General features: G+C 36.5%; 1 protein-coding gene across 1 annotated transcript in view; it reads right to left on the bottom strand.

The window, feature by feature from the left end:
- Positions 1-420: 420 nt before the first annotated feature.
- The window catches only part of CAPZA1 (capping actin protein of muscle Z-line subunit alpha 1), a 42,182-nt gene continuing 15,364 nt past the window's right edge, over positions 421-27,238 (bottom strand). The window contains exons 2-10 of the mRNA XM_055401645.2: positions 21,067-21,130; positions 19,068-19,119; positions 17,843-17,906; positions 12,526-12,732; positions 9,242-9,321; positions 8,601-8,679; positions 4,892-4,963; positions 2,966-3,028; positions 421-2,038 (exon numbers count right to left, since the gene is read on the bottom strand). Of these exons, the coding sequence (XP_055257620.1) occupies positions 1,898-2,038; positions 2,966-3,028; positions 4,892-4,963; positions 8,601-8,679; positions 9,242-9,321; positions 12,526-12,732; positions 17,843-17,906; positions 19,068-19,119; positions 21,067-21,130 (822 nt within the window). The 3' untranslated portion in view covers positions 421-1,897. The remainder of the gene's footprint in view (positions 2,039-2,965; positions 3,029-4,891; positions 4,964-8,600; positions 8,680-9,241; positions 9,322-12,525; positions 12,733-17,842; positions 17,907-19,067; positions 19,120-21,066; positions 21,131-27,238) is intronic.

Genomic DNA, 27,238 nt, shown 5'->3' with positions numbered 1-27,238 from the left:
CTTTCTGAATGACAAGTAGAGAAGATAACTAGATTTTTCTGACAGAAATGGAAAACCCTAAACAAAACCTTTGAAAACACCAGTAGCCACTTACGGTAAAGCAGTATGATCCATAGAGAAATTCCTAAAATTAAAAAAAAAGTGGTGGGGGGAGGGAGGGGGACTTCTCTGGTGGTCCAGTGGTTAAGACTGCTTGCTCCCAACACAGGAGGCACAGGTTCAATTCCTGGTTGGGGAACTAAGGTTCGCAAGTCATGCCAAAAAAAACAAACAAACAAAAAAAGCAAACCTGGTCTTTGGATAGTCACTGAATCTACAGTAGTTGAAACCCTGAACATTCTCATCAAATAAGAGCAATTCCACATCTTACCCTGAGAACAAAGGCTGAAGAGATGGCTCAAAAAGGAGAGACTCAGACAATTTAAGAACAAAACAGGTGTATTTCTATTGGACTACCTGATACAGAGGATAGTGTAGTATGGATGGATAGTATGAATGACAAGTAATACAAATATATTTTATTTGAAATAAACAAAAATGCTTACACAAATCAATGGGTCACTTAAAAATAAAACTCTTGCTTGACTGTATTACTCAGCAAAAAGAAAGCCGAAACACAAACACCCTTCTTTTTTGACGTGTGTTTGGAGGAAGACACTACTTGGTTTTTAAAAAACTGACCTTCCCTTAAGGCCTGGTCATAGAAGTGTAAACAATGTAAATGAATCCACCATTACCAGTTGTCATATCATATCTATGTCACCTGTGTATTCTGAGATCACACCTGTACCTGCCAATAAACCTGGGAAGGGTTGCTATATCACAGTTATATTTGAGTTGGCAGGCAGGACTGAGGAAGAGTAATTTGGAATAAGTTTTACATCCTATTTAGAACAAATCACTAGTATTCCCTTAAATAACAGGTTACAATAGAAAGATACTGCCTCAAAGTTATCCTTTTCACTTTGGTTCATTTTTAGTTTTTTGTTTGTGATTAACATAGTTGTTTGATTCATTCACTTATAGTACAATCCTGCCACAAAGTATTAAAGCACAAGATACCTATTATTCCTTCAACATCTGCATTTCTTCAAGTTTTATACTCTACTATACCCCCAGTATGTCAGCAGTTTTCAAATATTAAAAAAACAGTAATAAAAATGGATAACTCTTCTAAAAATGCACATGTCTATAACTATAATGGTACTAGGTGGGAAGGAGACAATGAGGGAACGGGAAAAAGCAAACATGTTCATGTAGGGAATGTGGTTCAAGTCTTTGGATTTAAAAACAACTTCCCCAGAGAAGTTGGCTATGATGGAATTTCCAGAAAACTTCCTTGGCCTCCAAAATGAACCTGAAAAGCCCCAATCCAAACATATGAAACTACAGTTGTGAGATGTTATAAATGATGATCAAAGCAACTGGAGGGAGAAGGATGAATGTGTCTTCCATTTAGCTACAGTTTGCAGCACAGCCTCTTTAGCTGTTGGTCAATCAGTAAAAAACCACTGAACACCAGAAGTACTTTGAAGGATGGGATAGAAAAGTACTGAATATATTACCTGTCTATGTCAGTAACAGGGCTTCATGGCTAGGAAAATTTTCTAAACAGTAAAATGACTCCAGGGTAGATATCTCTCTCCATCATTAAATGTGGCAGAATTAAAAAAAAAAGATTTACAAGTAGATATAGTGAAAACAAAATTACAAGGCAGAAAACACAAAAGAATCAAGACAATGCTCTAGGTTCAACAGTATTCCATTAGGCTAGAAAACCTGTTAACTTTTGAAAGCCCTAGCAAAATATCACTCTTGTTTATAAATCACTTATTTATCATATGACCACACATTGAATCCTTTCTTTCCATGTACTGAAGAATCCTACATTCAGCCTTTAAGCATTCTGCATTTCTTTGCCAATCTTGTAGCTGAGTATCTTGTTCCAGTCGACTTTGGTGCGGGTAACAGGAAGTTGCCGGCGCAAGGCTTTGAATGTGGTGTCTGACATTGTTTGATAGTTTTCACTAATTGCTGTCTGCAATAGATAATGGAAAATAAGTTGAACAGAAACTAGATGTAGTGAAAGGGCACACTTGAGTCCTCTAAGGACTTACAGGCTGGAAGATTTCTAGTGAGCACCTCTCCAATCTCTGAAGCAGGTTAAGAAGCCCACCTGTATTATTTCTAAAACTAGGGCTATACAGGTAATCCCCTGCTTTTCCAAAGTTTGCTGTATGTCACTTTGCTTCCCTAGCTCAGATGGTAGAGAGGGAGCAAATCTGCCTGCAATGAAGGAGACCTGGGTTCAATCCCTGGGTTGGAAAGATCCCCTGGAGAAGGGAATGGCAACCTACTCCAGTATTCTTGCCTGGAGAATTCCACGGACAGAGGAGCCTGGCAGGCTGCAGTCCATGGGGTCGCAGAGTCGGTCACAATTGAGCGACTACCACTTTCACTTTGCTTTTACCAAAGCAAAAAGAAAAAAATAGTGTTCAGCATTTGTTTGGCAGTGAGGCTGTTCTAGGGACAGGGTGCACCCTGTGCAGTAACAGTGGCCCCACCAAGCTCCTTCCTTGGGAACTACACCCAGCATCTGAGCATCAAGCAAGACAGAGCTGTGAACTGTGTCTGCGAGGATCTGAGGAGTATCTCCATCATTCTGTGCATCTGATAGCAAGATGTGTTCTAAGGTAATTGCTTCTCCGCTTTACACCATTTGGCCTTGGAAAGGTTTCATAGGGATGCTCTACTTTGGGGTAATAGGGGATATATCTGCAGTACCTTCCAACGCCAAAACCTTGACTATAAGCAGAATGCAAAGTTGCAAGGTCTGCAAAGTCTCCATACTTAGTATCATTGAATAATTATGTATATTTATATTCAAAGGATAGAGAAGTATAACAAAATGTGTTAAAAACAAAATCTATATAGATCTATAAATAACAGTTTCAAGTTATCTTACCTGATACTCATTTTCTGCATGCTCTATGATTTTAATAAACTCCTTGGCAGTCTGGGCTTCATTCTAATGGAGGGAAAAATAAGAATTTTAAAAAATCTTAAGCAGTGAATAAAATTCAGTAAGCAGTGAATAAAAAAGATACTAAAGAGTAAGTCCATCTTAAATAACATTTGTATAACAATTTAGTTTTTCAAGTTTTCCTGTGCACAACCCTGTGAAGTAGATGTTATTATTGCCACCTCCATTTTGCAGATAAGAAAACAGAATTCTTTCAAATAATGACCAAAATTATACAGCCTTTGAATCATAAAGATGGGATCCAAATCTAGGTCCTCATCAAAACAAACCACATTTCTTTCCAATCTACCACAGTATGCCCAAAAGACAACACAATGTCTTGAAATTTTTATGCCTTGACAATATCTCTGGTTTAAGATGATATAAACAATGCCCTCAGACATATCAATCATAAGTTCATAGGCTCCTCTATTTGCTACTTATGATGTTAAGACAACCAATCACATTTCGCTTTACATGATTTGGGTACAAAATGAATGTAATCTCACTCTTCCTTTCACAATTTTAAGTAAACAGAATTAGAGAGGTGAGATTTAATGTCTAGGGCAGCGCCCCAAGATTCTTTCAAAAGAGTCAAACATACTTTTTATTCATAATAATACTAAGACACAGTTACTTGCCTTGTTTTTTCCTCTCATGTGTGTGCATGTAGTTTCACAGAAGCTGTGTAATATGTGATGACTTTATTACTTTTTGAGGGCTAATGTGTGAAGCACATATCCAGTTGTCTTTTATTAGTTAAACATTACACACTTTGTGAAAATGTAAATTAATGATATTCTTTTCACTAACTTTAAATCAGAAAAATACAGCTGTTTTTCATGAAAGTAAAGTTAAGAAGTAATGGGTTTGTTAATGCTGTATTTTGCTTTAGATTTTTTTTGGCCACACCAGGGATCTCAGTTCACCAACAAGGGATCGAACCCAGGCCTCCTGCAGTGGCAGCATGCAGTCTTAACCACTGGAGCACCAGGGAAATCCCTGTTATTTTTAAATTAATAAATACATATTTTTAATATTCCTCAGTTTTAATTTCTACTATGGTAGATATAACACACATAAAACTATTGGAGAGCGCTCAATAATTTCTAGGAATATTAAGAAGTACTATAAATGCACAAAAAATTATGTCCCTTCTTTCCAGATATAGTGCACAATGTTATCATTGAACATTCCTAAAAATGTTCAGTTTCTCTAATGATATGAATGTATGAATGATAAACCCTACAGGGTTTAGTTTGGCAAACTTTCCTTCCTCCTGGTATTTATCAATTGAAGACATTACTGACCTTGAGCAAATCTCACAAGAGAGAAAGAAAATGCAGCATGAATTCTCTAAAGCCATTATCACTATTCTCAGTCAGTCTGTGAACTATCATCAACTAACCAACAAAACTGGTTGGTTATATATTAACAGTTATAAGCTGCCAAAAATAAGGACCTACTGAGTAGCACAGGGAATTGTACTCAATATCTTTTAATAACCTATAACGGAAAAGAATCTAAAAAGGAATATATGTAGGTGTGTGTATATATATATGTGTGTGTGTGTATATATATGTGTGTGTGTATATATATGCGTGTGTGTGTATATATATATATATATGAATAACTTTGCTATATACCTGAAACACAACATTGTAAATCAACTATATTCAATAAAAATTAAAAAAAAAAAAAAATAAGGTCTTTTATAAAGTTCTTAAAAGAAAGAAAGCTGCTGTAATCAAAGCAATGAAAACAACCTACATTTCTAGTGGCAGAATCAGTACTCAGGATCAAAAGATCTAATTTTTTAAAACAGAAACAAGACACAAGTGAGACATATATTAAATATTCCACACTCACCGAAACAGTTACTGAATCTTGTACATCTTTATGACTAACCAACTGAACATTGCCATCTTCATAATAGTGAACCTGTGTGAGAAAGAAATGTAAGTGCTTAGAGCACACAGAAACTTACTGCTTAGACCACAAATCCATGCCTTCAGCCGCCCCCAATCTCACCAACTCTGAGCAAACAACATGGCCAATGGTAATTTATGCTGCTGCTGCTAAGTCACTTCAGTCGTGTCCGACTCTGTGTGACCCCATAGATGGAAGCCCACCAGGCTCCCCCTTCCCTGGGATTCTCCAGGCAAGAACACTGGAGTGGGTTGCCATTTCCTTCTCCAATGTGTAAAAGTGAAAAGTGAAAGCGAAGTCGCTCAGTCGTGTTCGACCCCCAGCGACCCCATGGACTGCAGCCTGCCAGGCTCCTCCATCCATGGGATTTTCTAGGCAATAGTATAATGGTACTTAAAATTCACAGAACACTTAAATTTAAGAATTCTCTTTACTTAGCAGGAAAAACTGATTATTAGTTAATAAACATTTACTATGTGCTTGTTGCATTCCAGACACTGTGCTTGGCATTGTGAACAGAAAGATCATAAGACTATGCTCTGAAAGTATTAAAATAAAGTCATTTAACATTAGTTTGTCTCTGTGAAAACCAAGAAATTTTAATGGGTCCTAATCTTTTATACATCTCTCCATATATAATATCATCAGTTTTGATTAAGCAGATCTGACCAGGTGCAGGAAACTGAGGATTAAAGACAGGATTGAAAAACAAATATCCTGTCGGTAAAACAGGCTACAAAAATAAGTAAGACAAAAGCAGTCCTGAACCTAGTGTATAGCACAGGGAACTCTGCTCAGTGTGATGTGGCAGCCTGGATGGAAGGGGACTTTGGGGGGGAATGGATACTTGTATATGTATGGCTGAGTCCCTTCAGTTGTACACCTGAAACTATCACAACACTGTTAATCAGCTATACTCCAATATAAAATTAAAAGTTTTTTTTTAAAAGGCAGTCCTGAGGATGTAAGACAAAGTGGATACAATTATGATAACAATTAGCACGAAAGAGGGTTATCCAAGAGACAACCATTCAAATAGATGTATGGCTCGGGAAGTTTTAGCAATTTACAAGACAGGTTCAGTCACAGTCACCAAAATTAACAAAACCTTTTCTAGGTTTCATCTGCTAATAAAAATGTCAACATGACTATCATCAACTTAAATCCTTAGAAATTGTCTTCCTGGAGCTATCCTTTTGCTTATAGAATAACCAAGGGTAAATATCCTAATGACATGTCCAAATAACTCTCACTCTGATTTTTAAAAGACATAAATGAAGTAATAAGCCTTTCCTCAAAATGTGATCAGACAGCCCATGGTTAAAAGGTATAGATGAAGTCCTGGACTTCCCTGGTGGTCCAGTGGTTAAGACTATGCTCCTAGTACAGGGGGCACGGGTTTGATCCCTGGTCAGGGAACTAAGTCCCACCTGAGGCACGGTGTGGCAAAAAAATAAACACAATAAAATGCACAGACTCATTCATTAAAGAAAAAGAAAAAAAGGTTTAAATCAGGTCTGGGTACTGGGTCCTACTGTAAAACTTTCATTAGCAACTTTTGTGATGTGTGCTCTCAGTTTACAGGTTTGCCTTGGCAAAACTGAAATACAAGTAATTCATTTCCTTCCAGAAGGAAAATAAATTTCCTTGTATAAATTTATAGTAAGCTGCCAGGTTAATAATGCTGATGCCATACTTACAAGAAGTCTAGAGCATAGACATAGTCAGCAGATATAGAACAATATATTATCTTAGGTTGGGTTCCCCCAGCAGCAGACCCCAGGATAAAGATCTGAGAGTTACTAGTTTATTTCGGAGGTAGTCTCAGGAAGCACTAATAAGGGCTGAGGAAGTGAGATACAGAAGGCAAGGAAGCGTCAGGTGCACTAATGAGCACATTACAGCTGCCAAGCGCTGGATTTTGGAAGACTATGCAGAACATGCTTTAGAGCTGTCCCACCTGAGGGGTGAAGAAGCTGGCATATTTCCCGACAACTTTTGAATGGCACTAACAAAGATCATGGCATGTGGTCCCATCACTTCATGGGAAATAGATGGGGAAACAGTGGAAACAGTGTCAGACTTTATTTTTTTGGGCTCCAAAATCACTGCGGATGCTGACTGCAGCCATGAAATTAAAAGACGCTTACTCCTTGGAAGGAAAGTTATGCCAACCTAGATAGCATATTAAAAAGCAGAGACATTAATTTGCCAACCAAGGTCCGTCTAGTCAAGGCTATGGTTTTTCCCAGGGTCATGTATGGATGCGAGAGTTGGACTGTGAAGAAAGCTGAGCGCCGAAGAATTGATGCTTTTGAACTGTGGTGCTGGAGAAGACTCCTGAGAGTCCCTTGGACTGCAAGTAGATCCAACCAGTCCATCCTAAAGGAGATCAGTCCTGGGTGTTCATTGGAAGGACTGATGCTAAAGCTGAAACTCCATTACTTTGGCCACCTCATGCGAAGAGTTGACTCACTGGAAAAGACTCTGATGCTGGGAGGGATTGGGGGCAGGAGGAGAAGGGGATGACAGAGAATGAGATGGCTGGATGGCATCGCCGACTCGATGGACGTGAGTTTGAGTGAACTCTGGGCGTTAGTGATGGACAGGGAGGTCTGGCGTGCTGTGATTCATGGGGTCGCAAAGAGTTGGACACGACTGAGCGACTGAGCTGAACCAAAGGGCTGTGCCACAGCTGCGGAGGTAACACTTCCAGCTTGCCTTAGCTGAGTTGGGCATGCTCCTGCAGTTAGGAAAATCTCCCAAGAAGAAAGGTGCAGCTACTTGTAGCAGGAAGTAATAGGTACGTATGAAAAAAGTGGTTATAGATGACATCTACCATGTATGTTCTGATTAAATTATACCATTAAAAAAGGCAACTCTTGCTAACTGTTATTAAAGCAAGAGTTGTAATACAGATAAATTAAGTATTGACCTTCTCAGTTATCAGTAACTGTTTAATCTGACTTTAGAGTCAGTTGGGCTCAAGAATTAAATCACCATGAATTTTGAAAGTCAAATTTTTTAGGATCAGAAGACTTCAATCTAGCTAGGTATCAAATGAGGTAATAAGCTCCTTATTCACCTGGCGGCATGTCCCGACACCAGCATTAGAACTCTACTCTGCTTGGTTAATCACACTTGGCCATTCTCTCTATTCCTGTTTTATTTACTTGGTTGAAAATCTATCGTAACTATAAATGTAAATAAATAAATAAAACAAGTCCATTCATGAAGCTTTCTTCAGAGCTAAAAGTTAGCAAATATATGTAGACATTTAAATGAGCTACATAAAAGACTCTAAGTAAGTTACAGTACCTGCTATACAGTCATTTCTGAATAACTAGTTATTTTCTTCTTTTCTAGAACTGCTATTTGATAATTCCTGGGAAGATCTTAGGTTATTTTTGAAAGAGAAAAATAACAAGCAAGCAGTATATGTCACATGACTGTCCTTTATCAACCCAGAAGAGTTCTGTTTAACTACAGTACTTCCCCAGGAAGACCTCTGTTTCTATTTACCATCTAGCTCCCTTTGCATCTACAAATAGTTGTTCCTTATTTCTAATGTCAGAGCACATATCAACTTGCATGTTTGTTTTAAAGATGTGATGTTTTAACATGGCCTATTAACATACTGGGATCTCACCTGAATCTTAAGTACTCCAACCACCTGGGCTGTAGGTGGTGTGATGGTGAACTTCCATTCTGATCTCCAGCGACCATTCCTATGAAAACACACACAACTGTAGAATTAGCAGCAAGAAAGAAGTGGTCTGAGACTGAGGCAGAGCATTTGGGAAAGAAGAAAAAAAGAAACAAGTCATTTCCAGTTTGATAAATCCAAGGCTCTATCCACTCAAATGTAAGTTTTGTATCCAAGTGGCCTAATCATAAGCTTTCCCTAAGTTACTTGACTTTCACTTTTCATTCTTTTTATCTTGGAGTAGAAAACCACGCCTATTCTGCTCATGGGAAGCTTTTCCACAAACACATGGATAGGCCACTGAGCTTTGCAATAACTCAAATATTATTAAACAAACCCAAGTAAAACTCAGATTTTCCACAGGGTACTTTACTAATCACTTATTTTCACCCAATGTAACAGCAATATTTAAAAGATAAATTATAAAACCTTAAATGATCACATCCAAATGCCTCACTCTGCAGTAGGAACAAATAACTTATTCTAATCTAGTTAGATTAGAAAACCAAGTCTCATCTGCTGGTTTGGTTTCCTTTCTATATAAACATATAGATTAAAAAAGAAGAGAATATCTACTTTCTTACCAGAAGTTTTTAGGCTGAAACTGGTGGCTTTCAATACACGCAATAATGGTCTGTTGCCCATCTATAGTTTTAGCATAAACCTATTGTTAAAAAAAAAAATGAAGTTAGATTCTTGAAAACATATTTAAGCAACAAATGCTATACAAAAGCAATGTGCTAAATCCTTGGGGGAGATGAAGAGTCAAACAGGATCAGCTTACATACTCACAAGAATTCATGGAATAGGAACACAAACCACAAGTTAAAGTCTAGGGCAGACAGTGGTACAATGAATACAGAAGGAACTACTACTCCTGGTTTAGGGTACAAGAGAGGTGCCAGTTAGAATGGGCCTTATACGACAGAAGAGATTGTGATAAGGAGAGATGGAGAAGAAAGATGCATAAGCAGTTCAGGGAGGAAATAGAGAGCTGATCCATGAATGACTAAGTGGTAATTAGTTCTGTCAGGTCAGAGGATGTGTATGAAGTGGAACTGTGGGAGATCATACAGCATTAGACTTAAGTCATGTGGTAGTAGATGAAAGGTAAGAAGACTGGACTTTATTCTACATGCAGTGGACAGAAACCATAACAACATGACCAGAACTGTTATTCTGAGAGAATAATCAATACTGGCATACAGGGTAAGAAAAGTTCAAAGTTAGGAGGCCACAGAATTAATTTAGGCAGTAAATTAGGGTCCTATCAATGAATATAAGGATGCAGAAGTACAGTCAAAATTCTGGCAATGTACTGCAAATGAAGGGCAAGAGAAAGGAAGGTACCAAACTATTTGCATGCTTGGATGCCTAGATAAAGACTGGTGTCATTAACAGATTGGAACGTTCAGATGGAGATCTCCAGCTAGGAGTTGGAAACACCAACTGTTCTTTAGTGTAGGAGAAATGAACAAAAACGTGATCACCAAGAAAAAAAAATAATAAAAGCCTTTTTTACAGTCCACAAAACATTTTTATATTTATTTTCCTTTTGCTCTAATAAATATAGTGAAACACATTATGTTTAGATGATAAAATTGACGTTCATAGAGCTTCTTGCCCAAGGTCATTCAGAAAGTGGCTAAGGTAGAACCCAAACTCACAGGCTGTCTGACACCAAATTCTTCAATGTCCCCTACATTAAATAAACTATAAGTTTCTGAGAAAGAGAAATTCAGTGATGGGGAATGCCTACATTTACAAAGGTAAGGGGGAGGACAAGAAATAAGTAGAGACAGAATAAGAGTAATTATAGGGAGACTTCCCTGGTGGACCAGTGGCTAAGACTTCTGCTCTCAATACAGGGGGCCTGGGTCCAATCCTTTGTCAGGGAACCAGATCCCACATGCTTCAACTAAAGATCCTGCATACCACAACTAGGACCCAGTGTAGTCAAAAAATAAATAAATAGAAACTTAAAAAAAAAAAAAGGAATAATTAGAAGGTACTGACATAGCAGTCTAAGGAAAGATAATTTCTAGAAGTAACTGACTGGCCTCAGTGTGAAATGCCATACAAAAGTCAAGGACCAAGAAAAGGACACAGGGTCAGGTAATTCAGGAACCATTAGTTAACCCCAGAGAGCAGTAGAGTAGGGACTGAAGTCAAAATTCATAGTCAAGAAGAGGCTAAGTGATGAGGAAGGCACTAGCAGCAGCAGAATGCTCCCTGGTTAGCTTGTACAGCAGAGAGAGAGATGAGGGAAGGGAGAGGTAGAGGAAAGGGCAAAGTGGAAAGAGAAGGAAGAGAAGTAACTTGTAGAAATTACTATTTTGACTAAACAAATGTCCTCCCTCCCACCCTACTTAAGCACAGGAGAAATAAAAATATTTCTAGGTAAAGAGAACTATTTATCAGAAGAGAAAATGAAGTCACAGTCAGACATCTTGAAGTAGATAGGACTGTATGAAATCAAGAACAGGGATCCTCCTTCCTCAGATGGAAGTACATGAAAGAAAGAAGATTTCTGAGTGTGGAAAGAAGAGAAATAGAAAGATTTCATGTCACTCTTAATCCTATTAAAATGTGAGGGAGAAGATGCCCGTTTAAGGACAACAGGAAAGTTTTAGAACACAGTACCACTGATCCTTGAACAACATGGGTTTGAACTTACTATTTTATTCAACAGTAAATACTACAGTGCTACATAATCCACCATTGGTTGAATCTGGTGGGATGAAGAACTGTGGATACAAAAGGACCTTGGACATGGAAGGTCTCCTATAATTATACTAAAATCTTCAACTGCACAATAGGTTGGTTATCTCAACCACTGCACTGTTCAAGGGTCAACTGCATACAGAAAAATACCAAGGATTATTGAGATAAAATTAAGAATTACTAAGCAGAACAGCTGAGGATATAAAACAGTAGACACTGTTAGAATACTTTCTGTAGCTCATTTATTAGCTAAGAGAAGCGAGAAAAGGACACGGTGGGGTTACTCAGTGTGGAAGCTCTCCAAATTAAGAAATGAATAGTGAAAAATTCTGAATAGGTAAAAAATGATAAGTTGAAAGTATATTTAAGAACGAATAGCCAGTTTTCTAAAAAAGTGTGTGTATCATGTCTCTCCTTGCCATACTAGGTTCCAAAATTGAGTTCTGTGCTTATCTATCATGTGTTTTTTTTTTAAAAACAAACAAATATGAAAAACAGACATAATGATAACCAGCATTTATATACAGCATTATGCATTAATAATCTAACCAACATATTTCTTAAAAATGTCACAATGTTACAAAGGGAAAGTCGTTAGAACCAAAATTTATCTTTTTTTCCCACCAAAAGAAAGTTAAAATTACCTTTGATTTCTAAAGAGCCGTTTGGTTCAAATAGTTTTGATTATCCAATTAAATCACTTATGCAGAAGTAGCTTTGTAAAAAGTTCTTTTTGATGAGTGTAAGGCCATTTCTTAAATAAGACAAATGTGAAATAAGATTCACTGAGATTTAAAATTTTATGCACTAGGGAACTCCCTGGTGGTCCACTGGTTAGGACTTGGTGCTTTCACTTGCGTGGTCTGGGTTCAATCCCTGGTGGGAGAACTAAGATCTTGCAAGTATTGTGGCATGGCCAAAAAATTAAAAATAAATAAATAAATAAATTTTTATGCACTGGGATTTTAAGAAAGAATTTTCTATATAAAATGTCCTATTTATACTCCTTTCAAAAACAAATTAGGGGATAAAATACAGAAGAGACTATAACTAAGAAGAGATGTCTATGGCTGGCCAAAGCCTCCAAATGATAAGGTAAATATAAGAAATAAAACTCTAATAATGAAGCAGGCAGATACTTAACAGTACAGAAGCCGTTGGAATAATGCTCTTTCACATAGGCCCTTAAAGCACTGTCACAGGATTCTCTCCAAGACTTTAGACCTCCGTCGACTTCTTCTGGCTGGGGGTCACTTGCTTCTTTCCGTAAGTGATCAAACTTAAAGGAAATTTTGTTTCTCGGATCTAAAAATCTGCTATTACCCAGGTCACCGTGTTCTGTAATTAAAACCTTCCAAAGAATAATTACAAAGTTAAGTAATTGTAAAAAAAGACAGTTGTTGTCACATTTTACAAAACAAACAAAACAAAAATTCTAGAGGCAATTAACTCTTCATTTAGTCAGATTGTTCTTTCATAAATTTTTCAATCAACCTGTATTTTTATCTTTATAAAAATATGATCTTTGGGGTAAGTCAACTGTAAACTGACATTTCCCCCATCCTAACAATATCCTTCACATTTTGGTTTCTACAATATACAACCTATACAATTAATATACACACATAGCTGTAGTAACAACTTAAAAGTACACTTCCGCATTTCTTTTTCACACATTTCATGAATTTCTTCCAGTCATTACACTTAGCATTTAAAAATAGGTAATACAATCAATCATATGATTCAAAAGTGAAAAAAAAAATAATATAAAGTGAAATCTTTTTCTCATCTTTATCTACCATTCACCAAATTCCCAACATATTCCCCCTTCCCCACAAAGGTAACTAACTGATTTTATTAATTTAGAGCAAGAGTTGTCTTTGGCAAGCTATGTATGAGGTGCCATTTGTTTTTGTAAGTAAAGTTTGTTGAATACAGCCCCGCTTTTTTTTTTTTGTATTGTTTATGGCTGCTTTCCTGCTGCAATAGCAGTGCTGAGTAGTCTAGGCTGACTCTTTCCCACAAGGCTGAAATATTTACTCTCTGATCCTTTACAGAAAAAATTTGCCAATTTTTGATTAGATGATTCTTTCGGTGTCTCTTTTCTTTTTTAATGAATACAGGTGTATTCTAATTCTCTACCCCTTTCTTTTAAACAAAAGCTAGAATACTAGACTGTACTTTCTCTTTTTATTTTTTTGTTATGCTGCTAAGATAGAATCACTATATATTTTTATGGAAGCTCTTTGAACCATACATTTTTTTTTTAACATTTTCTTTTTTTTCCCTTTTATTTTTTTAATTTACTTTATTGGAGGCAAATTACCTTACATTAATATATGGGTTGGTTTTGCCATACATTGACATGAATCCGCCCCGGGTGTACATGTGTTCCCTTTCTTGAACCCCCCTTCCACCTCCCTCTTCCCCATATCCTCTGTCCAGGTCATATACACAATGGAGTATTTTTCAGCCATCAAAAAGAATGCATTTGAATCAGTTGTAATGAGGTGGATGAAATTGGAGCCTATTATACAGAGTGAAGTAAGCCAGAAAGAAAAATATCAATACAGTATACTAACGCATATATATGGAATTTAGAAAGATGGTAACCTTAACCCTGTATACGAGACTGTACTTTCTCTTTTTAAATTTGATGTATCTAGGCAATCTTTCCATGTTAGTGCTTATGGAACTTCCTTGTTTTTTGTTACAGCTATGTATGATTCCACTGTATAGATATACAGAAATTTATTCAACCAGTCTCCTATTAATGGATAGCTTGGGTAGTTTCTAATCTTTTGCTGTTATGAACAATACTGCAACAAATGTCCTTTTATGTACATTACATTTGCCAAGCAAACCTGTGCTATAAATTCCCTGAAACAGGACAAGGGTAAACACATTCATAGTTTTGACAGAGACTGACAAACTGCCCTCTATCATAGAATGTTGTAACAAGTTACAAGCTCATCATCAGTAGAAATCTTAACCTGCATTTCTTTTCCCCTTAAAAAAAAGAGGTCTTTTGTATTTCCACTTTGGTGAACTATTTTTACCTAACCTTTGCCCACTTTTCTACCAAGTCTTTGTCTTTTTCTAGTTGAACGATAGGGAGATTATCCTTTTGCCTGGGTTTTGAATTCCACATATTTCCCCCTAACTTACATTTGTCTTCTGACACAGTTACTATTTAAAAATAGTCTCTTTAAAAAAAGAAAATTATCTGAAAAGAATTCCTGCTCTTGAGATTTCTATCCTTATTACCAGCCTAGCTTTAAAAAACTTTGTTTATAATGACAGTAGGAACCGTACATAAAACAATTTCCTTAGTCTTACCTTCATAAAGCTTTCTCATTATAACTTTACAACTTTTGTAACTCAAAGGCAAACACATTCACATTAAAATTTTAATTTGTACTTCCTTAATTACTATTAGTAGGTGATCTAACACTTTTAAAGTTTGTATTTTCCAGTTGAGTTCAGCTGGTTCATATTTGCTGCTCATTTATCTACTGAACTCTTGACATCTTCCTAGGGTACTTGAATAACCTTTTTATTATGTTTAAGATATGTATTTTCTCCCTTTTATTTTTATTTTGCAGAAGTAAAAAATACTTTCTTTTATAACTTAAAATTTTAATGTTTCATCATTACTCAAGTTATGAATCTCTTTTCATTTCATACTAAAAATTAGTTAATCTTTAGGATTCCCTAGTGGTCTAGTGGTTGAGAATCCATGCCTTGCAATGCAGGGGACACTGGTTCGATCAGGAAGGTCCCACATGCTTCAGGGCAACTAAGCCCATGTGCCACAACTACTGTAGCCCAAATGCCCAGAGTCTGTGCTCCAAAACAAGAGAAGCTACCACAAGAAGCCTGCACACTGCAACTAGACAGTAGCCCCCACAACTAGAGAAACTAGACTACTAGAAACTACTTTCTCTAGTAGCCACAACTAGAGAAAGCCCTGGCACAGCAATGACGACCCATCACAGCCAAATATAAATAAATAAATATTTTTAAAAATTAGTTAACCTTTAAACTACATTTGGAATTATTCTAGGTATACAGCTGGCTTTGGAAATCAAAGTTAAGGTTAATCTTATACATTTAATTAATTATTTCCTTTTCTGTTTTACAGTACTTAGATTAAGGCTCTACTATCATTTCTTTATGTCTTTATGTTTGCTGGCATTAATCTACCTTCGTTGTTGTTCTTGATCAGAACAATTCTGTATGGTTACTATTTTCATAGGAATTATATGGAATCTATTTGAAAAAGCTTCCCATATTATTTATATTTCTTATTCATATAAACTTTCCATATTATTTATATTTTTTCCAAAATGTGGCATTTAAGTCTATTTAATTTTCCATTTCTCTGATTAAAATGTGTAGGGGTAGGTATATATAAACTGTATGACAGACTCTTGCTAGTTTCTATCCAATATCCATTCTTCTCCCTTTTCCTTACTAACAGAACCTTAAAGGATTTTCAAGGCAATGTGTCCAACTAAAAAGACAACACTTCTCAAGATGATAAAGTGATATGCCTTCTGGCAATAATTTATCAGTGGAAGTTGCTTCTGGAACAGCCAATAGCACCTCTTGCACCTTCCTCCTTCTTCCTTCCTGGAACTTGGATTCAGAGCGCAGAGATAGATAAGCCATCTTGAGAGCACAATAGTGAAAACCATACATAAGGATGGCACAATAGAGAGCTAGAAGCAACTTGGGGCTCCAAAAATATAAAGCCGCCACGTGTGCCTGCATGCATGCTAAGTTGCTTCAGTCATGTCCAACTCTGTGCAGCCATATGGACTATAGCCCACCAAGCTCTTCTGTCCATAGAATTCTCCAGGCAAGAATACTGGAGTGGGTTGCTATGCCCTTCTTCAGTGGGGAGCTGCCATAACATCCCTACATGTTACCTCTGGACTTCTTATGTGACAAAAAGTCTCTATTACTTTAACCCACTGCAGCTGATTTCCTATTATATGCAGTGATGGCATCTACTTTATTAACTCAAATGTCTTTCCATATTTTCCTTTTATGTCTAGGTAATGTGTTGCTGTGGCTAAGAATGTGATCTCTTTTTGACTACATTTTTAAGCTGACTACCACATGTATATGGGACTGTTTTTATACCCTGTATCTGCAAACAGACCTTATTTATTATTTCAATAATTCTGCCGTTATTAGTAAAGTATACAATATCAACTGTAAGAAATATTTATCATTTATTTTTCTTGTCTTTTCTTGTCTTTATACTTGTAAAGTACAAAGTAAATACTTGTAAAGTAAAAAAAAAATTGTAAAGTTGTAAAGTATACTTGTAAAGTAAAAAACCAGTATTTTCTTGTCTTCTATACTTATAATTAATCTATTTTCATTGAAAAAGATAAGCACAAATATAAACCAAAACAAATAAAAAACAACAAACAAAACAAATTACAGTAATCCTGTGATCCCAACATAGAGAGTTAACATTTTGGTATGTATTTTCCCACATTTCAATTTCTATGCACATCTATATACTACTTTATTTCTTTTCTTTATTACTTTTATTTCTGAGTATTAAGATGCAAACATTCCCCTCATGATTTAACATCTCATAAAATGGGATGCATCTTATAATGACATCTTAAAACTGTCATAATTTAATTGACAGTATTTTCACTTTCTTAATGGCACAGGAAGTAAGATTTACCTTTCACAGAATTTAAGATGCAAATTCTAATACAACTATTCATTTAAATATTTATTTAAAAAATAAACTAGTACAGCACTACCTGCTGCTTCATGTTTTACCTTAATATATCATAAACATATTCCCAGTTCAATATTTCTATCAGTTCTTAATGGTTACATAGGATTTTGGCCTACAGATATTTAATATTGGACATTTAGACTGCTCCCAATTTTTTCACTATCATAAACCTTGCTTCAAATCATCTTTTTTACACATTTATATACTTATTTCCTAAGATAAATTCTTTGGACTTGTGGGTTCAAAGGGGATTCAGACTGTGAAAAGGCATCTGCCATTTGATGCCATACTAACTTTGAAGTGTACATTAATGAATCTGAAAAGGCCTGTCATGTAATGTTAATAACTGTGGGGAAAAAGGGGAATATGTATTTACTTTGTACCTGTATATGAACAGGAATCCTTGTTTTCCTATTAATGTTTTCTGTTATTCTTACCAAGGAGAATTAGGGACAGCTGGAAAGCTTATGTAAAACTTAAATTTCTTTTACTTGCATTGTTCTTTTGTTAGGGACAATTCTCTCTTCAAATACACTTCTATTTTTAGAGGGACGAAGAATTTCCTAATATGTAGAATATTTACAAAAGCTAAGACATGAATTTACTCAGCATCTTATCTTCAGACATCTGTTTTACAGTATTTCTACTACCTTCCAGGCACAGTCTATCTAACAGAAATAACTCTTACCTGATCTTCATATCCTTCTATCTTCACAGGCGTGAACTGATCCATGTTATACTGGGCAAACGCACTGTTTTGTTTTTTTTAAAAGGAAGAAGAGGGAGAGAAACGAATTATATATAAGTAAGTATAAAAGGTAGTTCAGGGAATTCCCTGGCAGTCTAGTGGTTAGGACTCCATGCTTCCACTGCAGGGGGCATGGGTTCAATCCCCAGTTGGGGAACTATAATCATGCATGCCATGTGGCACAGCAGGGGTGGGGTGGGTGGGGGGAAGGTAGTTCACAGGACAGTGGGAGAGAATATGTAACTGGGGTAGAAATTATAGTGATTTTGTGAAAATTTTAGGTTTGGAGAATCTGGTCCCAAAAGAATTTAAAAAACAAAACAAAAAACAGCACTGGACAGGGCAGAAGATTATTTCCCAAGCAGCAGTTCTTAAAATATTTTCTACAGCTAAAATCTAAACCAATTATATATCACACCAAATGCCTTTATAACAATTATTTGTTGCTCTGCATCGAAAAAACACTGTTCCATCTCCCCACCCCACCTCTGCTCAGTCATTATCCAACTCTGGTTTCCTCTTGATGAAGGGTTTGTGGGCCAGGTGGGTAGGCAGTAACTGAAAGAGCACTTTGCACTGAAGAGTGAAGCAGAGCAGTGATAAAGCCAGAGAGCAGGAGGCCCTAAAAGCTGGACAGTGCTTAACATTTAAAACAGACAAGAAATCAACCAACCAACCACCAATTTAGTGCTTTTGAGGACAAGGACAAAATGAAAATTATATTCTAAATCAATGATTGGATAGAACCATCATGTAATTGTTCTCTGGTTAACTCTATTAAGGTACTCTCAGTATCTGCTATTCTTGGCAATGTGAGAAACATCATCACTTAGTACCAGTCTTTCTACAACTGGCAGTTATAAAAAAATATTCAGCATGAACAAGAAGAACTACAGAAGAAAATGTAATAGCCAACATTAAATTCTGTTGAGCAGAGAAAAATATCTGAGCAAACATAAAAATAAAACCATACATAATAAACTTCAAAGAAATAATCTTTGGAGGGAACATGTTTTCTCCAAGGGGGGAAAAACAACTAAAAAAAAACCCAAAATAAAACAACTGCTTTATTTTGAAGTATTTTATCTTCAGGGTACTAGTTTACTATTAACATAGTTTACCCAATATTACAATAACAAGTAAGTGGATTTAGAAAGATACTTACTGTGCTGCCCCTTCCCTGAGGAGATTATCGTTATTAAGTAGTAGCCGGACATCTGAGGAGGAAAACAATGTTAAAGATGTTAAAATTCAAATGTTCAATAGAAGGCAAACTTGAGAAACTTTAGCATATTTCTAGATTAGATTTCTAGAAAATCAGGCTTTGCAAGATTAGTTATGGACATGCTATATATGTTGAAATTCTAAAAATGTACATACACAAACAGATGTTAATGTTCACAGATTTGCATAGATTTGTGACATAATAATCCAACAATAAATTCCCAAGGAGTTTGATATAGCAAGTTAAAGTTAGGACTGATAATTTATATCTAAAGAATCCTTTTAAAATAGATTAATTGTAGGCTTTTCTGTAACAGACCAAAGGAGTTGGGCACAATTCAGTCAGTGGCAGCAAAATTGCTGAACATATTTTCCTCAGAGCATCTAAGGCAGGGCCTACAATCTTTTCAAAAAGCTGTGTGTCAAGAGTCCAGTCACTTTTCCTTTGGAAGAGGAGGGTCCTTGTTACTAAGAAACTACCAAGAATTAACTCCAAGTGTGAGTGTGCTTTCAGTTGCTCAGTCATATTCGACTCTTTGCGAAAACAAGCACTGTAGTCCGCCAAGAGAGAAGGCTAATTATAAGGCAAAGGCAACTGACTCTCAGAGCTGCTGAAAGAAGGGGCTGGCAGAGGTCAAAGTGCAGCATTCCAATAAAAACCAGCTGTCATGCCATAAGTAGCTTGCCAATTCTTAATCTAATGCTTCGGTATCAATTATTCTCACGATATTCCTATAAAGTACATTCAACTGTCAGAAATAAAACAAGGTAATTGTTTTATAAAGGCCACTAATTTTTAAGTCAAGAATTTATCTGAGCTAATCAGTTAAAGTTCAAGTTGAGGAGAATTTCTAAAAGCTCTGTTGTTGAAAATTTACACTTGGTCAATATGGAAGACAAGAGGCAAAGAAAGGCTGCATTTGTTTTCCTTGTTAGTGCTCAAATATTCAAAACAAGTCTATAAAGAAGAAAGTCTTGATTTACTTCTTTTATGTTATTTTACTCCTTGTAAATAACATTCATATTTCTCTTGGTTGTTTTTCCTCTGCATCATTAATTTTACCAGTGGAGATTATTGATTGTTCCATAATTTGTGGAGCTCTGAACCAGGTGCAAAGGAACATCATACAGTTCCCCTAACTAAGGAGGTAACCTTTTAATGTAAAAGTAGAATTTCAAAATAAATGTTTGCTAAACTGAACCAAGATGCACAAAGATTATGATTTTACTTAAGGGGAATTTTAAGATGAATCAGTTTACAACTTAAAATGGGATGATGATGATTGACATTAACACAGTTATAATGCCTCATTTACATTTTTTATTCTGTAAGCTGTGTTAAGACAGTAAATAGTACGGAAGGTTGTAAATATACTGGAATAGTGGTTCTCAAATTGGCTGTGACTCAGAATCACCTGAAGGACCTGATAAAGCAGATTACCCATTCCAACCCAGATGTAACGAGTCTTAAGAGGATGACAACACTGGAATCTGTATATTTAACAAGCTTCCTGGATACAGTCAGTTCAGCCCCAATGGCTCTAAAAACTGTCCTAAACTATGGCACTTCTTGAGTAAAAGCACTGAAGAGATTTAAGCTATGATTTATAATGAGAGATACAAAACTATGAAATTTAATATTGTTTCTACATTGATCAATACTGAACTACTTTAAATCTTTTCTCATATAAGATAGGTATCCTAATACATTGGGGTCTTAAGAACATGGTTTTGATGCAGACCTGGGTTTAAATCCCTGCTCTGACACTTACCAGCTGGGTGATAGGGTGATACTGGTTAAGTTATTTTAACCTCTTTGAATTCTGATTTCCTTAGCTATAGCTATAATGTTGTAAGGATTAAGAGACAGCAAACACTCAATAAGTGCTTGTAAGTGATTAAAGAGGGTTTGAAATAACTAAGTACTAATCTTTACTCACCATTGAACACTTCATTGAATTCCCCTGGGGGTGCATGAGTGATAAATTTAGCAGCTATGCGTACCTAAAGAGAAATAAAATTTACAGTAAAAGAATTATGAAGAGTAGCATATAAGATGGGAAGGAATTAACAAACGACAAAATTTTTATCACATTCCTTGAAATATAATTTCCTGATTAAATCTTACTGGTTGGTTAGCAGCCTTCAGATTTTCCTTTCACAAGACATCTCAAAGTGTTTATTATCCATACAGATTTGCTCTAATTTGGGGATATACATGCTGCTTTACTTCTGAATTTTTCCTTTTAAAAAGCTGAAAAATCAATTTTGGTCAAAATATACTATAGTCACAAAAATAGAAAGCTACAATCCTATTTCATTTATAAACCCTTGCTGCTGCTATGGCAAGCCACTCCAGTACTCTTGCCTAGAAAATTCCATGGATGGAGGAGCCTGGTAGGCTGCAGTCCGTGGGGTTGCTAAGGGTCAGACACGACTGAGCAACTTCACTTTCACTTTTCACTTTCACACATTGCAGAAGGAAATGGCAACCCACTCCAGTGTTCTTGCCTGGAGAATCCCAGGGACGGGGGAGCCTGGTGGGCTGCCGTCTGTGGGGTCACACAGAGTCGGACACGACTTAAGTGATGCAGCAGCAGCAGCAGCATGGACTGGTTGGATCTCCTTGCAGTTCAAGGGACTCTCAAGAGTCTTCTCCAGCACCACAGTTCAAAAGCTTGCTGCTGCTGCTAAGTCACTTCAGTCGTGTCCGACTCTGTGCAACCCCACAGACGGAAGCCCACCGGGTTCCCCCATCCCTGGGATTCTCCAGGCAAGAACACTGGAGTGGGTTGTCATTTCCTTCTCCATATAAACCCTTAAGCAAAACTAAATAAAACATTAGCAAATTGGTTTCATACCAATTTATGTTTATGGTGTTTATCCCAATGCAAGGATGATTCAATGCTAATAAATCAAAATAACTTACACATTAAAGAAGCAAAACCCTGTGATCATCTTACCTCATGCTGGAAAAAAAAAATTCAATACCCATTCAAATATCGTAATACAACAACAAAACTACTAGTTTTTAGTAGGAATAGAATAAACTTACTTAACTTGATAAAGGGTTATCTACCAAAATTCTATGGCATACTCAATAATGATGAAACGTAAGCAGTGTCACTAATTTTAAAAGCAAGACAAAGATGATTCTTGTCACCTAAACTATTCAACACTATACTAAACGTCCTAAAGAATGCTATGGAAAATATTTATTCTACTATTCATTCTAAATTTCTCTCTGGCCCACTACTACCAATCTGTTACTGGGTCTCTGATTAGAGATGAATGCTGAAATGTTAGGATCTAACCTGAATATCTGATTTTTTTCTCCTATGTTTTATCTTTTCCGTCATTTTATGCCTTGTGTAGGGAGAATTCCCCAGCTGCATTTTTCACCTCATTAGCATGCTCTTCAGTTGTGCCCATTTGCTATTCAATTCTAACTTCCAAGACTTATATTTTGTGTGTGTGTGTGTGTGTGTGTGTGCGTGCAATAATCTCTTGTGTCTCCTTGAGGATATTAACTATACTTATTTTAAAGTCTTGTTCTATGGACTGTTTCCTAAGAATTTAGATACACTGTTGATTTTTGTACTTCTCTTTCATGGTACTGTTGCTTCTCTTTGAATTTAGCTTGCCTGTTCTGTTTAGCTGTAGTTTATCTCCTTGATTGTAGGGGAGGGAAATAGTAGTCTTGCTGCTGAGAATATGTGAGCATATTATCTTCTGAGTGAGCATCCTATGGTCATAGGCTACCCGGAGCACGGCCCTGACTCTATGCTCCCAAAGCTCATTCTCAATGCTATATGCTGAGGGCTAATACTATTGTCTGCAGCTTAGCCCAAATGGGAATGAGAGGAGTCGTCATGCGGTCCAGAAAGCTCAGAGAACAATTCTGCAACTAATCCACTCCAAGGTTGTTCTGAGTTCTTCCCTTCTTTCTCCTTAAATTGATGTCCTCCAGAAAAGCCCTTAACTTCCACAAGTTTTCTTCTTCAATGTGTTTTGGGTTTCCTCTGATCTTTTTTCATGTTTTTGAACCATTTCACTTTTTATCAAGAATTGCTTAAGGACCTCTCTGGTGGTCAAGAATCTGACTGCCAATGTAGGGGACAAGGGTTCGATCCCTGGTGCTGGAAGATTCCATATGCCACAGGGCAATGAAGCCTATGCACCACAACTACTGAGCCTGTGCCCTAGAGTATGTGGTTTGCATTAAGAGAAGCCACTGCAATGTGAAGCCTGCACACTGCAACTGGAGAGTAGCCCCCTACCCTGCTTACTGCAATTAGAGAAATCCTGCTTGCAGCAACGAAGACCCAGAACAGCCAAATAAAATTAACAAAATTTAAAAATATGAATAAAAAATTATGCCGTATTATTTTTTTAAAAATTGCTAAAAAAAACCCTGACTTTGGTCCACTGATGACACTCTTACTAATTTAAACTATTACTAATTTATGTCTCTTCCCATTCCCTTTTTTCCCTACATTTTCATTTAAAAAGTTTTGTCATAAAAGGTAAGGTAAAACCATGTATTTAATCTGCTATATAGATCAACCTCTCATCTCTCAACAAGTAAAACGTGAAATACAAGGAATGTAAGATCCTATATAATAGAAAGAAAACCATCCAACAATCTGGAGTAACATTTAGTGATACCTATGGGATGACAGAGAATGAGATGGCTGGATGGCATCACCGACTCGATGGACATGAGTTTGAGTGAACTCCGGGAGTTGGTGATGGACAGGGAGGCCTGGCGTGCTGTGATTCATGGGGTCGCAAAGAGTCGGACACGACTGAGCGACTGAACTGAACTGAACTATGTGTAAGTGTGTGTGTAATAATGATGTTAGCAATGAAATAGGACTGACCGCAAAGGCCCTTTCATATAATTCTAACACACTATGAGGCTACTAAAAATTCCCTAATATCTCATGTGATGAATACAAAGCTGATTCAACTTACTGACAAGGGGCAAAGAGGAACATGTATATCTAACAATAAACTGAGCTCCACTTTCCAGTTAGGCATGCTCTGTTGATTTCTTCCATTTCCTGCAAACAACTTTAAGGTCCTGTTGACTAAAATAAAGTTACCAAAGTCAAACCATTCTTAAGGCAGAGAAAAAAGACACTAAAATCTTTGCAAAATAAAGCTGGGGTTGAGAATTCAGAAATAGTTTACAACTTAAGCATCCCTAGGTTTATATGGAAGATCTTATATGACTTTGCTCTTATTCTAAAAAAAGTAAAAGAAAAGCTGCTCCATAACTTATCTTTTCAGGCAAGAAAGGCTGACTGATTCATGCAGCAAGGCAGAATGAAAACCCTGGATTCTAATTACTGGATCTGTTGGTCCATTAACTAACTAGATTTGTGATTCTGGAAACTTAGCTAACTTTTTTTGGTTCTGAATTTCCTCATAATAATCCAACTCCTAAAAGAGATTAGGAGATCTGCAAAACTTCTCTGAGCTATAAAAACTTTAAGACTTAGAAGACAACCTTGTATATTGACCATCTGGAAGTAGGGTTGAGGAATCCTTAACACAAACACCTTAAGATATTCTTATGCACGCACGTACAGTTTCAGAACTCTGATGCTGCAGGGTATTGTAGATACCCTGCGATGAAAACTGGTGGATTAAGATGAAATACTCCATAAAGCTCTTATATTATTAACTAAGCAACAACAATAAAAAGATAGAGTTTCTAATAAGGAAGAGGTGCTTCTCAACTCATGAGAATTACACTATACAGGACTAACAGTTCTAATATGGACTTCCAATTGTGTGTATGTGCTTTGTAAGTGCACTTAATCATATTACTGTACTTGGTAACTGTTGTTATCAATTACTTATTTAAGAAATTAGCAAACCTATTTTGAAAAGCAAACCTTTTTTAGCCTATTTGTGGTAAGTCTGTTGAGCAGCTATGGTCTTTCTGTCAAGGTGCATTTCCCATACTTACATAATTAAGAAACTCCCCTCAGTCAAGAAAAATTAAGTGCATGAAATTCAAAAATATATTCATATACTACCCCAAAAGCAACTTCCCTTAAAAGAATAAAGCTATATTTTACATATTACTTATTAATGTTTGAATACATAAAAGTGAAGTGACCAAACTGAAAATTCACAGTACTCATATTTCTGAAGTTACCTACAAATTTTCAAAAGTTACAAACTTTGATGGAAATACCTTAATTCAAAAAGTGATTTGAATAATGGAGAAACTGACAGTGCACGTAAAAAAGCAGCAGTTTATCCATTCAACAAACATTTACTGAAGAGCTAGGAAGAGTCGGTAAATAAAGATTAAATACTGAATAAGACACTGTCGCTGTCCTCAAGGGATCTGTCACCTAGATAGTAATACAGCAAGCATTAAAAGGCACAGTGAAGCACGAAGGAAGATGCTGTCAATTCTACATATGTATTTAAGGAGGGCTTGGGGTGACTTTCAAAGGCAATGATGTTTCAGCTGGATTGGAGGATAAAGATACCAAGGTGAGCATTCCATGCAGAGGGAAGAGTAGGTACAAACTAAGACAACACAGCTCGACAAACTGAGTGGAGATATTTAAAAGATATGCATAATGTAAAACAACACTATTTTCCCCCACAGATTCTTTTTGCATTTTCAAAAATAAAGATTTTAAAAAATACATATGTATACTAATCATTTATGTCAAAATGCAATACATTTTTATTAACATTATGATAAAATGAGTTATTTGAAAAACTCTTTAAGTTTTAATATCTAATACAACATATATAAGGGCTTCCCTAGTGGCTCAGTAGTAAAAAATCTGCCTGCAATGCAGGAGACGTGGCAGATGCTGCTTGGATCCTTGGGTCGGGAAGATCCCCTGGAGGAAGGCACGGCAATCTACTACAGTGTTCTCACCTGGAGAATCCCACGGACAAATGAGCCAGTGGGCTACACTCCACAGGGTTGCAAAGAGTCAGACACTACTGAAGCGACTGAGCACGTACACACAATACTCAGAAGCCACATAAATAAAAATTCAATTTCACTGCATGGGGCAGGGTTTGATTCCTGGTCAGGGAAGTAAGATCTGACATGCCACATGGTGCAGTCAAATACAAACCAAAAAAACCCCAGAAACAACCAAAACCTCCTCAAGTGGGCAGACTTGAAGATATATATACTATGGTAAGGTGAAGTTTTAAATGAGCAGTTAAAAGAAATGTAGTTATCATTAGATGCCAACATAGGGTCCTATCACTGTCATGGTAAACAACTCCCTTTTTTTATTTCTGGGAGTTAGCAAAAAAGATAGATTACAGTCAATTCTCTGTATTTGTGGGTTCTGCATATAAGGATTGAAAATATTTGGGGGAAAAAAATTCCAGAAAGTTCCAAAAGTCAAAGCTTGAATCTGCTACACACTAGTAACTATTTACATAGTATTTACTTATATTATGTTAGACATTACAAATAATCTAGAGATGATTTAAAATATATGGCAGGATGTAAGTTATATACAAATCCTATACCATTTCACATAAAGAACCTGAGCATTCTTGTATTTTGTGATCTATGGGAGTCCTTGAACCAATCCCCCTACATGAGACGACCATACTCAGTATTAGATAAACATCTGACAGTCTTTGAAGATGGCTTTGAAGTGTTGCGCTGTTCTGTCAATATAACACCACCATAAAAACACCTCAAAGGAATACATGTAATATAAGTAGTAAAGGTACATTCATATAATCATTGTAAAATCTAAAGTGTGCTCCATGGGTCTTTTTTACAATTTGGCTCACCCCCTCTCATTTTTCTACTGTTTAGTTCCTAGACCTACAGCTACACTCCCACCTTAGGGCTATTGCAATTTGCCAGAAATGCTTTTCTATCAGAGTTCACGTCCCTCTTCATTCAAATATCACCCACTTAAGTACCCTTCTCTGACTTCCTGACTTCTAAAAATTACCTACTGTACCCTCCATACCCTTCATAATTCCTGCCCCTTTACTTGCTTTAAATTTCTTCAAAGAACTTCCAACTGAACATGTGGTTATTGCTCAAGACCACCAGAATTCCAAGAGCATAGAGCAGAGGTCTGCAAAGTG

The sequence above is a fragment of the Moschus berezovskii genome, chromosome 4 (assembly GCF_049115385.1).
Source record: "Moschus berezovskii isolate FMDL1 chromosome 4, NW_MosBer_1.0, whole genome shotgun sequence".
NCBI classification, from domain to species: domain Eukaryota; kingdom Metazoa; phylum Chordata; class Mammalia; order Artiodactyla; family Moschidae; genus Moschus; species Moschus berezovskii.
This window is presented reverse-complemented; position numbering and strand designations above follow the sequence as displayed.